Source organism: Cottoperca gobio, chromosome 22 (assembly GCF_900634415.1).
Source record: "Cottoperca gobio chromosome 22, fCotGob3.1, whole genome shotgun sequence".
Lineage (NCBI taxonomy): Eukaryota > Metazoa > Chordata > Actinopteri > Perciformes > Bovichtidae > Cottoperca > Cottoperca gobio.
In genome coordinates this window covers 14,231,809-14,246,055 of record NC_041376.1, presented here as the reverse complement: position 1 = coordinate 14,246,055, position 14,247 = coordinate 14,231,809, and the positions used below count along the sequence as shown (strand labels likewise).

Here is a 14,247-nt window from a genome sequence, read left to right as displayed (position 1 = left end):
TGGTGCGCTTGTATAGGATGTGATGCAGCACTATACTACTAATCTACCCAGTAGTATACGCTGGAAGAAGTAAGTACTACATTAAACATTAAACTGCTCTTACTGTGCATGTGCACTGTGAAAGGAGCTCTGCACAATAAGCACTTATACGTTTGATTCTTCATAATACTTCTGTACTATTACTTTAGTAACAAAGTATTTTTACATTGTGATATTTCCACTTTTACTTAAGTTAAGGATCCCGGTGTCTCTCTATATCTGACCAAATGCCATCAAAAGCTGAACTTTTAAAGGCTTAACACATATTAATTTAGGTTATTGGTGATTGGATTGAATTAAATTGTAAAGGGTGTAATAGATAAAATGGTAACTCAATTGGCAAATTACTTTTTCCCTTTTCAAGTGAGCTAAAGCTCGTCTCAATACAATCCCAGTGTGAGGCCAAGGGTGCATTTGAAACATGTCAGGAATCAAAATCCAGATTGTGTGTGTGTGTGTGTACCTGGTAAAGTGTCAGACAGTTGTTGGGTGATGTCGGAGGTGCTGCTGCTACGTGGCAGAGGGCTATCCCCGCCTCCCAGCTCCTCCTCTCCCCCACATTCTGACAGCTGACACTCCTCCACATCTGACACACAGGAGACAAGAAGACACAGTCAGGCAGAGCCACAAGAACCACGCAGCATCCATAACGCAAACCTTCAGATGTAAACACACTGAGGTATCTCATTTGTTATCTTTAGGGATTTGAAGGCAAAGTATAGATGAAGGTTTGACAAATTCATGAGAGCGTCAGAGAGAAATGAAGACGTGCACACATGTAGTGTTGATGCAGACATGCTTTTGTTATAGAGCGTATTCCTACACATGGCAGTGCTGCCCTAGAGCTTTATTACATGTTTTACTAGACACAGGAACTGACAGCATGTAACAGATAGTGACAGACGGATGGAAAAGCAGGGGCGGCGGTCACACACACACAAACACACACAAACACACACACACACACACACACAAACACATGGAGCTCTCAGAACACACTTTACCTGAGAGTCTGTGAGAGCAAGCAGAGTTACCAGAAGAGATACCAGGCAAGAAAGAGCTCACAGTGTGGAGAAGCATAGGAACGCTTTTAGCATTGGGCAAAGCCTCGTACAGATGCACACAGTTGCTGATGGACTGGCTTCGCTTAGCTTCCATCAGGGAAAAGGAAAGAAGAGGAAAAAGAAGAAAGACAGTGGAAACAGAAAAGAGGTGAAGGAAAGGAGACAGAATTCAATAACGGCAAAGTACAGAGCGAGTGAATAAAGCACAGCAGAACCAGAACTTTCATATGTTCAATTACAGAAACACAACACGAGGAGGAAAAGTTGTAAATAAGATTCATACCAGAAGGATGGAACTAGAATAACCGCCTCACGATGTTATGCCGTCCACCATTTCATTACTTCATCATTTTTATCCTATTAGACATTTGTGTTAAATTATCATTATCAGTTCATCTCTGAGTCAAAGTGGACGTTTGTGCCAAATTTGAAAAACTCCCTCCAAGGCGTTCCTGAGATACGACTCTCACTAGAATTGCACGTACAGCCTTGGCTGTCGCCGGCCAGAAAGAGATAGAAATCAAACCGAATGTTAAATTGCACCGTACCTATCACATAAAATAAATTCACCTCAAAGTATTTAGGACAAACAACAACGGGATGATTTTGTTCTTTAACTGCGATGCTACCTAAATAATGAACCCTGTACAAGCCAAACATACTACATATTTATTTATTTATATATATATATATATATATATATTTCTGTCTAAACTATATTTTTTATATATCAACATTTAGACACAGGTATACCTGATGATATCTATCCCAGCGATGGTTTAACTAGGTTAATGTAGTTGTAGAAGCTTAATGAATATCAAGCCTTTTTCTCTATTATCAAGATCTCTGAACAATATTAGTTTGTATTTGCATGCAGAAGTACAGCCAAGTTTTGACAGTTGTCAATGCTGAGGCATTGCCATTGTGTGTGGATAGCACTTGAGGCTTAATCTCAAAGAGAGCAATGAAAGAGGACAGTTCTATTCTCTGCTTTCAGCACACTTTAATTACGCCTTTCAGTAGAGAGATACATCGTCTCTGCCACAGCCCGCCACTGCTCCCCATTTATGCATATTAATGAGCATTAATTACACTCTTAATGAAACTATCAAAAACTGCCGTGCAATTGATGTGTGGGCCCCTCTCTTGAGGAGTAGGGAGGAGGACTGTCGGGCCTTTGAAGATCAATGTGGGAGAAATCCAATTAGGCCAAAGAAAGGGAAGGGAATTTGAAGCGGTAGTGTTTAATGTCCATCTTTGCACGTAGATACAAATAAACAGACCAACAGAATAGGTGCATAAACACATAATAGACGCACACGCACATGCACACGCACGCTCCTAGCTCAACAAGCCCGTCATTTTAGTACGCCGGTGGTAATTGGGGAGGCGGAAGGCCAGGAAAGGAAAAGGCATCGTAAACGCGTTTTATCCTCCACATTAAGATTCTGTCTAGACTAAATTAAGACAAGCAAGACAGGCACTGCAGCTAGTTACTACTCTACTGCCTTCCAGCTCAACTTATAATTAGCCTGCCACATTCCCATCAGATAAGGGGTGTTTGCCGTGTCTGAGTTGAGGTAATGACAATGAGTGTCCAAATCTGGCCTTTGACATGCCGTCGGGGAGGGATTGTGCTGTATGCATGCAATCGAGCTGACATGGAAACATGTTGACATTGGCCGGTGACATGTGCGGGGGAACAATGGAGGCCATCTGCTGGCCTCTTTGTCTTTGGTGCTGGGCCTTTCAACGACACCTGGGCCAGCGTACACATGGACCTGTCTGAAGGCTTTCACACGCAGTCAATACGTCTGATAAACCCTGTGCTCTGACGCTGTGCTGCGGAAGCTCATCAGTACCGTTGTTGGCCCACACAAAGCCAGGGGATTAATACAGGGGCATACATACGAAGGGTTTTATAAAATATTAGTATTTTATCTGTGCCTGCCTCTGATGGTATTGTAATATACTACAACAATAATGCTAATATCACAAGTACTTACCGGAGGCCTTCTGTCGGACATTGTAAAGGGCTTTCTCTACACCAGGAGCACCTGACGTAGTGGCGGAGCGAATCCTCATGGGCTCCTGAACTCCTGGCGCGCCCTGCTCCCCTTGGTTCCTCCAACTCAGTGAGAAGGACCGCGCCACTGCTGATGCCTTCTGGGAGTCCTGGAGCACACCTGACATGCAGAGGACAACACTTGCTGAGTTCTGAGGCATCACTGTACATTAAAAAAATAAAAAGCTTTATAGTTTGATTTAGTACCAAAAAGCTTTACTTAAGCTACTTTAGACATGTCCTTAATAACGCCTCACACACTGCTGTAGTGGCTGTCAACTTCAATGTCTGATTGTCCATTTCCTTAAACTTGTAAGTAGTGCGAGTATTATCTGAACTAGCATGAGCTCATCGACAAGTCCACATGTTGAGTTCCAATGTGTAGGATTTGAACATTTATGACTTTGGTGACCAATACTTTTGTTTTATTGTTTCAGAACATTGAGTCACTGATCAATAGAAATGACTTTTTCATGCCAAGTGAAAGAAACTAACACAACCACCATAAAGTCAAATGTAGGACAAAATAAGGCTCAAATGTAAAGTAAGCTGAATTATTTTCCCAAAAGTCTATTTCAAAAAAGGAAATTCCACCCAGATTCTCGCCATTCCCAATTCCCATTTTTTCCCCCATTTCTCCCCCTCACCACGTCCTCTCTGCTTCTTCTCCTTCTGTTCGCTGAGTTTGTCCAGAGGCAGGTTGGCCATGTCCAGGCCATAAACGGAGCGTGCCAGCACAGCCGTCAGCGAGTCCATGATGCTGGCCCACTCTGTCACCAGCTCCTCCCAGCAGGTAAGGGAGGACAGCACTGCCAGCAGCTCGTCCCATAGCTCCCGGGAGATAAATACGCACAGGTTGGCTCGCACCCACGCCACAATGATGGTCTGAATGCGAGACGAGACGAGGAAAGATGAATTAGCATTGACAGAGGGGGTTGCAGCTCTGAATTCCAGCCACTGATAAGATGTGACAGCAGAATCCTCACACTGACACATCTCATTTGGTATAGTGTCTCTTTGGCTTTGAGTCAACAACCAATCCATCCAAGACATACACAACCAGTACATGTAGCTTCCTGAGCAACAAGCCATGGAGGTGACTCATAAAGGAAAATGCACGGGATTATGTGCATTCAAAGTCCTGTAATTACAGTGCACTATAGTGACAGGACTGAGAGCAGGTAAGATGACATAGCCACACTCGTTCTTGCCTGAATTGAATAACAAACCCTCTATATCAGCGAACGTAATACTAAGCACCTGTAGACATACCCTAAAAAGTATAGATGCTAAACTTTCAGCAAAGTTGTCTTTTCTTTGGTTTTCCTGTGGCCTCTTCATCACTGCCTCTGTGATCCTCAGCAGTACCTGCAGCATCTGCTCCCTGCAGAACAAAAGAAATAAAGAAAGTGAGTAAATCAGAACCGTGTCAACCCCCCCCCCCCCCCCCCCCAAATATAATAATGATATTCAGGAGTCATGAAGGAATAACTGTTCCATGTGTCTCAGAACCTCTCACTGACCATGTCTGTGTATTCATTGTGTGCTCCATGATCATGTGCCGGTAGATGCTGAGAACCCCCTTGCACACCTCCACCTGGTTATCCAGGAGTTTAGCTACATCCTGGCATGGCTCCAGCAGGAAAACATTGGACGAGTTGGTCAAGAACACCTACACACATATAGGTGCAAGAAAAAAACAGTAAGATTGAGCAAAAAAAAGCAAGACATGGAGACAAAGTAAGAAAGACGAAGTGCATCCAGTAAGCGTTTCTGATTCCAATCACTAAATGCTGTGATTCTCAGGAACGTAGGAGACGGACCTGTAGTGTGGGCTGGATACCAGCCTTGACGTCCTTATTCTGCGCCTCAGTGAAAAAGCCCCGACTGATGGCGCTGCTGAACGAGTAAGTCCTCCCCCAGCTGGACGAGCGCTTGTGGCCGTGACTCTCTACCGTCTGGGAGAAGACAAGACAGGCCAGTCAATTGGTCAGCAGACAGTGGTGGAAGAAATATTTAACTTAAGTAAAAGTGAAGAAGTACTATGTAACTAATAAAAGTCCTGTATTCAAAACCTCACTTAAAGTAAAAGTATAAAAGCATCAAAATATATTTAAAGTTAAAATACTCATTAAAGGCCCATTTCAGAATAATATATAATGTATATAACTGGATTCTAATTATTGATGCATTATTGTGTTCATCCCTTTAATGTTGCAGCTGGTAAAAGCTCTATTACTCTATAAACTGCTGAGTATTGTAATTTGTAATATATCAGATTTTTTTGTTGGTTTATATTTTGTAATAATAATAATATAAATCTGCAAAGTAACTTAAGCTGTCAGATAAATGTAGTGCAGTGTAAAGTATAATATTTCCTTGTGTAAATGTAGTGGAGCAGAAGTATAAAAAAAAAGTACAAGAAACGTTCTTGAGTAAATGTACTCAGTTACATTTTACCACTGTCAGTAGGCATACGCTAAGATATTAAGACACATTTACAAATGTAACTATATAGTATAATAGTATACATATGTATGTTATCCTGACGTGTTTTACTTGGCTGTCTGTATCAGGTGTTACCTGTGCGTGCATGCTGTTAGCCTCTGCGCTGAGTATCTGTTCAGAGCGGCCCTCCACCTCATCTTCCTGGTTAGTGGCCTCAGGCTCCGTCATGAAGCCGGGCTTGTCCTGCAGGATCCACTTCCTGTACACTTTAATCACCTTCCTGGTTGCTGATGCTTCACAAGACGGCAGCAGGAAGGCCTGAGGAGGGAGAAGAGGGACTTATAATTTGAACTATTACAGTATTATGAATGGAAAAGGTAGCCTGGTAACAGGAGGGCTCTATAAGTTATGCTAACAAACGGCCAACAGAGGGCGACACAGTCCATGTTATCACAGTGTCACCAACCGATCTGCTTTCTAATCATGACCCAAGATTAAAACTATATCATACCTGCAATTTGATTTGTACAACATCAAATAAAGAAATATTTCTTGGTGATGCTGTACCTGGTGGAAGACCTCATTGACAAAATTCACATTGTCTCTGGTGGACAGCAGGATGGCGTGCACCATGTCATAGACGTAGCGGTGCTCCTCCTCAATGCTACACAAACTGGAATCGCTGTGCCGTCGATCTGACAGCGTGCTGCTGTTGGAGTGGCTCTTCTCAGGCTCCCCTGCTGGCCCGTTCGTATCCCCATCTGATGTCTTATCCTTCTCCTTCTCCTGGCTGCTACTGCCTGCAGTGACAGTCTGGGCACCACAGAGACAGAAAGTGAGAAATGAGAGTCCCTTAGTATTCTGCACAGCTGCTTCTGCACAGTTCAATAATTGGACGCTGGAGTCTCATTGAATAGAATTCCCTTAGTATATTATTTGTGTTTTATGGTCATTTCTAGGAATGAGCTACTGTAGTGGTCATTACTGTAAAATTATTCTCACCTCCGTGCACTCATAATAATATTCATTTTACATTTAATTATTTTTCTCTCCCAATGACTGTAACTGTATTTACTGTCATGTACAGTACTGTATATAAATCCCACTATATTAGGAAACATATTTAACAATGCAAATATTTTTTTGTGAGCAAGTATTCTATAAGTTTGCCAATGTCATAACATACATACAACATACATACAACATACATGTCTCCCCAGCAGAAGAAACGTGAGCAATACATGTTGTAATGCTTGGACTGTGTGCTATAGTGTTGTAAAAGAGGTTTGCATGAGAACGTCATATTTCTACAAGCTTGCAACTCCTGAAACACTGTCCTTTGTGTTTTTGCCCAGATGTTTTCCTACAGATACAGCTCGGGGGGGCTTTGCTGCAACAATACCTTCATACCAGCCCACCTCCTCCATCCTCGGTGACGGTATGAGAAATCAACAGAACGGTACTCTCGTGCTCACCTGGATGAGTTTGGGAATGACCTCGATGCCGTTCTTAGCGCTCTGCGCCGCGGCAGCACTGCTGACATACTTCTTCTCCAGGAAGAAGGTGACCAGCCAGGTGATGAAGGCCACACGGGGAGCCAGGTACTGATCCCTGGTGCAGAAGGTGCTCTCATTGTTCCGCGTCACTGGCACATACAAGGGTTTTGGTCTGTGGTGGGGGAGGTCTAATTGAGCAATACAGTGGGATGAAGAGTGAGCGATGGTGACAAGAGGGAGGGTGGGGGGAAAGAAGGAGAAGAGCGAGAGAGAAAGACAAAGAGAGAGATTAATATCAACTGCAGATGTTTGGCTTTGAAGCTTTTTCCAGTTGAGTCCAAATCTGTTGACTCAAGCACAAAGGCTCTGGAGCAGAACAAGCAGAAGAGTCTTTTTTATATTAACGTAATAAATAATATACTTCTGGAAATGAACAAGCAGCATGTTATTAATTATTACACTTATCCTATTGCTCACTTGTTATATACCTTTCTGTTGTTTTGGAGTCCTGCGTGATCACAACATTCGCTCGTTTGTGCAGTTTGATTAATTACTACTAATACTAATTACCAACTGAAAAGCCTCTACTCAGCAAGTAACTTACTTTTTAAAGATCCTACTTATAGAGTATTTTGCACACAACCCAAGCTACAGTACATTCATCAATATAGTAAAATATCAGTCCTAATACATTGTTCAAGCAGTGTCTCTGCATGTAATAATCTAATAACAAAGTGGTCAATTGTATAAATATAAAACAATGGTTTGTGTCGCGCTAAATACATCTGTAATTCTAACTTTACTATTTCCATGTGCTGCAGTTCATTTGCTGCTTTTATATATTACGTCCTCTGCTGATGTCGATCACACTTATCATGTTCAAGTGCAATTGTGCTCGAGGATTCTAAGAGAGCCCGCAGTATGACCACAGTCTCATCAATGGAGAATACAAGTATTGGTACGTTAGTTTTCTGAATAAAAACAATTCAACATGCAGTAAGCAGACAATACCAACAGTCAAACTAAGACTTTACCGTCCAAATAGCAGCTCTCGAGTTCAACTAAAGTGCTTGAACCTTTGCGTTGATACAATATTCAGGCTTCAGCACAAAAGGCAAATAGTATATAGAATATATACTTTATGTCAGCTTACCTAATAAAGGCTTGTAGAGATTTGTAAGCTTGGTGAAGGAGGGGAATAGATGTGGAAGGTAGTACTTCTTGAACAGGCTGAAGAGAAACCTGAAGCCGGTGTCCTGGTTCTCTTTGTTCCTCCATTCTAAACTGGATGCCTGGCAGACAGAGCACAAAGGCAGACAATGTCAGACTCCAGGAGAGGAAAGGAGATGGTTTGAGCATCACTCAGAAAGGGGAAGTATATTGTTTGCAACACAATTGAAGGTTTCTCTAACAAACTGTACACAAAAAGGGAAAATGGTTTGGGCTAAGTACACGTAAGATAAACAGACTCAAACTTTACACACTTAACAACTGATATTGTATTTAGCTTTTCATCTTACTGCATTACAAACTACCTAAGTACTCACACCAACTCCATGCTCATGACAAGACATACACTGTGTAACCATATGTTTATATTCTCCATACACAGGTGATGTATTTTCCATTGCTCAGTATAGTATTTTTAAGTACTGTCTTGCTAGGAACCTTTTCGGGAGACCCCTCCAACCAGGGTTTAACTCATACAGGAAAGATTAAATAATTTAAACTGAGCCACTATATCAGGACATATGAGCAGTTTTCCTTCTACATTCAGATTAGTTCACTTGAATTATCCCGCTGGTACGATCATACGCAGACGTTATGTTATTATAGAGAACATGTGAAAATATCGAGATGTATATCATCTGTTGCAGTTAAAACTATCGTGGTAATATTTATAGGCCATATCGCCTAGCCCCGGCCCTAGTGCCAACTGCCAGTAAATCAGGGTCATATACATCATGACTGACCTGACGACCTCACCTAGAGTCACGACCAGCTAACATGTGTCCCTCCCATCTTATATGCAACCCTTCACTACAATATACTAGTAGGGATTCAGTTCAAACTTCAGAACTAATTTATGATCCACACTGTAATCTATAATCTGGCAAAAAGTTGTGTAGTCTTTTCCTAGCATAGTTGGTTATTACCTGGATGACCATGTACTTCAGCAGGGTTTCGAGGATGTAACACGTCTGATCATCTGCAACCTTTTCTCCTACCACAGCCGGAACCAGCGGGGTAATCTCTTCAGGCACCACCTTGGCTGCTCAGATCGACACACACAAAGAAGCGAGGTAAGAGTAGGAAAGTGAGAGTTTCCTGATCACAACACAGGCTATAAATGTGTCAGAATCTATGCGATTATAAGTTCACACATGTAGAAACATTCATATTCACCATCAGGGGGGTTGGAGAAGGGGTTGTAAATGATGGTGTCGAGGGTGCAGGGCCCTCTGGTGGAGGGCACAGCAGGGAATCCTGGCACCAGACAGGCAAAGATAAGGAACTGCTCCTCGGCACAGTTGTCCCTCAGGGCCTGCAGCCACAGCAGGAAGAGACGGATCCCCTCGCAGCGGATCTAGACAGGAGACGGTTGAGACGTATTAACGGACGCACAAAAGAGTAGTGTTGTAGTGCAGCATGTGGCAGGAAGAAGGTGAGTGTTTACATCTTGTGGAAATGAAAACAGCACGTACCTTGAATGAATTTCCAGTGTGTAGAAGCTTTTTCAGAATAGAACCTGGAAGAAAGAGAATAATGCGTGAATAGATATGTGCACGTTCCTGTGTGTCAAGTCTGGGACTCTATAGTACTGCAACAGCCATGGTGCCATTAATGACTGCTTTCCTTCTTGATTTGAAATGTACTATTCAACATCAATATATTATTATCATCAACATATTATTAGATTATTATATCCCCTCCCACTTTTCTTTAGGTTCATTAATATAATTTCTTATGATTCTTGTCTACATTTATATTTGTGCATCTTCCCTGAAGCTGTTCCTGGCAAACTAGTGGGAAAGTGGCAAGGCTTCACATTTTCCTGATGAAAATTAACGACAGTTGGCAGCGACATGTATTCATGAAGGCAATCTGGATCCGCTGTAATCAAATGAGACATTGCGCTGATTGCTAAATACCTTGAGTGGAAGTGGTCTGTGTGTGTGAGGTAGGACATGCTCTCGACAGCCTGCAGACAGCACTGTTCTTACGAGGCCCCTGAAGGCTGCGAAGACATTTTAGCTGGTTTCTTTTAGTATTTTAACTTTAGGATCAAGGATAACATTTGAATTATGTTAGGGCAGTCGTTAAGATACTCCAGAGGTGTGTTTACAGTTTGTTATTTCTGCCGTTATGGGTCATAGTAGCACATTGTAGTATGGATGGACAAAGAAATATTATATCCAATAAATTAGGTCTCTACTGGACTTCCTTCCTCCCTCTCTGACGTATCATCTGGTGTTTCTCATGTGTAAGTTAGAGCATCTAAAGGGGATGTGACTCTATTGATGGGCGACCAAATCAAACGCACCGTTTCTCTGGGTTTTACCATTGCTAGAAACATTTAGGATACTGTAAGTGCACAACTCAACAACTATATATTAAATAGTTGCAGAAATGTTATATATTATACATATTATAAGTCTTGATCAAGAAGGTCCATAACCGAGTGATTTGAAGCATGAAGAAGAGGCAGAGTTATTTTAAAAGCATACCAAAGCTGATGTGTTTGCCTGCAAGAGTGCAAGTTTATAAGTGTGTTGCTCTGGTGCTTTTATTGTTCTCCTCTCATCAGGTTCAATCAATAACATTTCTCCGTTGGGCAGGTACAGAGATCCTTTCAAAAGGCCTTGGGCTCAGGACAGAAAGAATTAGAAGTAAGAAGACTGAGGATGATAAAAAAGTGTGAGGATTTTACTCAGCTTCTAATAGTCTGTGTCAAACGTCTGTGACCTTGCAATCCTTGCAATAAAAAGGACAAAGCCACTACAAGTCATTAATGTCATTCCACAGCAAGGAATTTGTCCCAGAGCACTGAAATACTTTTAGCAATGCGACTACACGTAGAATGTGATTTTTTATTTTTATTTTTAAATGATCTGAAAGAAAATGTTCAATTCATTTCAAACTCAGGTTCTTCAAAGCAGAAGTACACAGTGAGAGCACTGCATCTTGACCAGTGACACGAGAACTTATGAGCGCCAAAGAAAATTCTATGTGAGTTCAAGAAAAAGCCAAGAGGCAGCCTTAAGCCTGTGGTGATTTGTTGTCCAATCACTGACAAAGTGGTAATTTTGTCTTGGGCATCCAACCCTAGATCCATCCATCGTCTACCGCTTATCCGGGGTCGGGTTGCGGGGGCAGCAGCTCCAACCCTAGATGAGTCTTGATATTTGGAATTACAAGCCTGAAGGGAAGGCCAATCTACAACAGTCATCTACACCTAGACTGTTTAGCTGCCAATGGGTGACAAACAACATTATAATTGGGGTTATCGCTTCTTGCAAGAGGTTTTCCTTTTTTGTGTGTGGTACTGAAATCATGGCAGCATAATTCAATTACTTATTTGCATTTCAAATGAAGTGCTCATTTGCATTTCCCTTTTACATCCCCTTCTAAGACTAATTATTTTCTCTTCATTATAAAAGGCTTAGGCATAAATGTGGGGACTATTTTTTTGTCCTAAAGTGCATCTTAGAGGTTACAGAAGAAAGAAGAAAGATGCATACACAGGAGTATATCCTGTCAGGTGTAACAGAGAGACAAAGCTGAGCAGTCAAGTATTTCATATGGTGAAAAACATCAGCAACACATACCTATACTGTGAAACTGCCATCGGTTGTAGATTTTCTCAGGCAGATGTTGTAGAATTTTCTGATGAAAAAGATTGAAAAGTTATGATTAGGTTTAGTTCGTGATTAGTAATTAGAGTAGAGCACATTTCTGCAATAATGATGGCATAATGGCTGCAATGGGTTACATGGTAGGGCATTTCTCCTTCACCATTCGCTTACTACGCAAGAAACTAAAGGACCAAGCTATTAAATCGATTAATGAAGAAAGTGATCGGTAGATTAAGGAATAATGGAAACAATTGTGAGTTGCAGCCCTATTTTCTTTATTTGATCCTGAAATAAAAGAGGGAAGAAACAACAAACACCTTTATTTTGGTAAGTGGCACTGTTTTGCCAAAGCAGAATACACTTAAGGAATGCCGTGTCCTTGCACTTTATCTCCACTTGGCCCAGCATGTCTGCAGATCCCTGTGACACAGCTCAGCACTGAGAAATGTCACCACCTCGCCAACAACCGCTTTACAACTCAATTAGAGCTCCCTAACCTTTCGGCAGCCTATCATTATTCTTGAATGCAGCGACAGGTTAACTGGGTCCCTCTGGAGAGAGGAAGAAAAGGCTGGGGGGGGGGGGGGGAAATGTGTGTGTGCGTGGCTAGTTAATAGTCGGTGCACAGTGAGCAACTGATGCCCCAATGGCTCACTTCTTATCAAATCCTAATCGCTGACCCAATAAGACTTAATGATTGCAATGTAGAGGTCAAGTCTATCCTTTACTGCATAACGTATGCAGCTCTGACCCACTCAACCAGCCAACCAACTCTGGCCGACATGATAAAAAGCTCATCTGCCCTGAAGAGTGAGAAACATGGCAAAGAGAAGGAAATAGAGCATGACACAAAATGTGCATTAAAGAGCTACAAAGATCAAGTCCTTTCCAGCCACAAATGCAAAGTGCTGCGTCTGAGTGAGGACTAAAAAAAGACAAAACGAAAGATGCGAGACAAATAGAAATGTCAAGTGACGGCTTTTATAATCTCAAGGTTGTTGTTTTTTCATTGATACAACAATGTAGATACAATTATTTAATGAATGAAACTGAAGTTGATAACTTTGAGTGAGTAGAAATCTTCTGTAGCTTATTATAAGAAAGTCATTTTCAAATGATAGAGCAAGGCACTTGGCACACGCCCAAGAATTGGAGAGATGCCACCAAAAAAAATAAAAAGCTATAAGAAAAAGAACTTCAGCGGCAGTTAAATCGAGCTCCTGCTAAATAAACAGAAACAAAGTAAACATGTGATTTTCCAGATCGCAGGTGTTACAGGAAAATCAAAAACCATCTAAGAACACTTTATACTCAGAAGCTGAGTAATATCATCCTCCGAGGGTTTGTGTAGTCCTAACTGGGATCAATGGAACAATAGTCCATTATGCATTTATTATAATAACACTAAAGCATATCATCTACATTTGACTATATGTCACACAAATATAAGAACATTTGTTCATATAGCGCTTCCTACATGAGGCCCTACATTTCATATCATTTTTACATAATGGAACTATTAGTTTGCTTGTGTCTTTTCTTTTCGACGACCAAATGATCACATCTTCTTGTAAAAACAGAAATGCTCTGAAACATAATATACGCAACACGTTTCTGCTCTGTGCTACGCTACATTATGCCGAGTGCTGTGGCGGTCCAGAAGTCATCTCATGTTTTGAGTGTCTCAGTTTGTCAACAATGTCCGTCTTCTCTTGTCATCCTCCATCTTTAACTTTCCCTTCTTGTCCTCTGACATTCCATCCCCGTCATTATCAGTGACAGCGGAGAAGTTGAAAGACATACATCACTTAAAGGAGGGCGCTGGATGTCTATCTGTGCTGTTCATTTTCTCTCTGATCCACAGACGTGATGGAATGCGTGTACAGGCGTGTGGCTGCACCTTGCTATTGATCCCGCATGGGATTACTACATCTCCGTAAAGGCTTCGTACTGGCCTCCTTCACTCCGTCTCCTTGGGGCAGCAGACGCATTATGCTAGGCGGCAACACAGCAGGGTAGCCTGCTTAAGCCCTTCCCTGTGTGTGTGCGAGCAGACACAATAACACTGCCTTTCTCTCTCCTTACAGAGCACCAGGATGAGAGAGTGGGAATGAGATGGAGAAGCTAGCTCAGAAAGACTCCCTGCGGAGCTGGAATGGGGCCGCAACAATGAGGAATTTACTGGCTGATATGAGGCGAATGGAGAGTCTGCCGGACTGAAGGTTGGTGGAGTTACTCTAATCTGCAGCCATACTCCAGCATAAAGATGGGAGCATTAC

The 14,247-nt window shown here is 41.9% G+C and overlaps 1 protein-coding gene across 4 annotated transcripts in view; it reads right to left on the bottom strand.

Moving 5' to 3' along the window:
* Positions 1–14,247, bottom strand: part of ralgapa2 (Ral GTPase activating protein catalytic subunit alpha 2) — a 91,110-nt gene that overhangs the window by 56,554 nt on the left and 20,309 nt on the right. For 3 of the 4 annotated variants that reach the window (XM_029460122.1, XM_029460125.1, XM_029460123.1), the window contains exons 4-18: positions 11,942–11,999; positions 9,818–9,861; positions 9,519–9,699; positions 9,269–9,384; positions 8,266–8,404; positions 7,092–7,300; positions 6,184–6,429; positions 5,752–5,934; positions 4,992–5,126; positions 4,692–4,840; positions 4,441–4,552; positions 3,816–4,053; positions 3,110–3,289; positions 1,044–1,190; positions 503–625 (exon numbers count right to left, since the gene is read on the bottom strand). In XM_029460122.1, coding sequence (XP_029315982.1) covers positions 503–625; positions 1,044–1,190; positions 3,110–3,289; positions 3,816–4,053; positions 4,441–4,552; positions 4,692–4,840; positions 4,992–5,126; positions 5,752–5,934; positions 6,184–6,429; positions 7,092–7,300; positions 8,266–8,404; positions 9,269–9,384; positions 9,519–9,699; positions 9,818–9,861; positions 11,942–11,999 — 2,260 coding nt within the window. The remainder of the gene's footprint in view (positions 1–502; positions 626–1,043; positions 1,191–3,109; positions 3,290–3,815; positions 4,054–4,440; positions 4,553–4,691; positions 4,841–4,991; positions 5,127–5,751; positions 5,935–6,183; positions 6,430–7,091; positions 7,301–8,265; positions 8,405–9,268; positions 9,385–9,518; positions 9,700–9,817; positions 9,862–11,941; positions 12,000–14,247) is intronic. The other variant, XM_029460124.1, reaches the window with a different exon arrangement.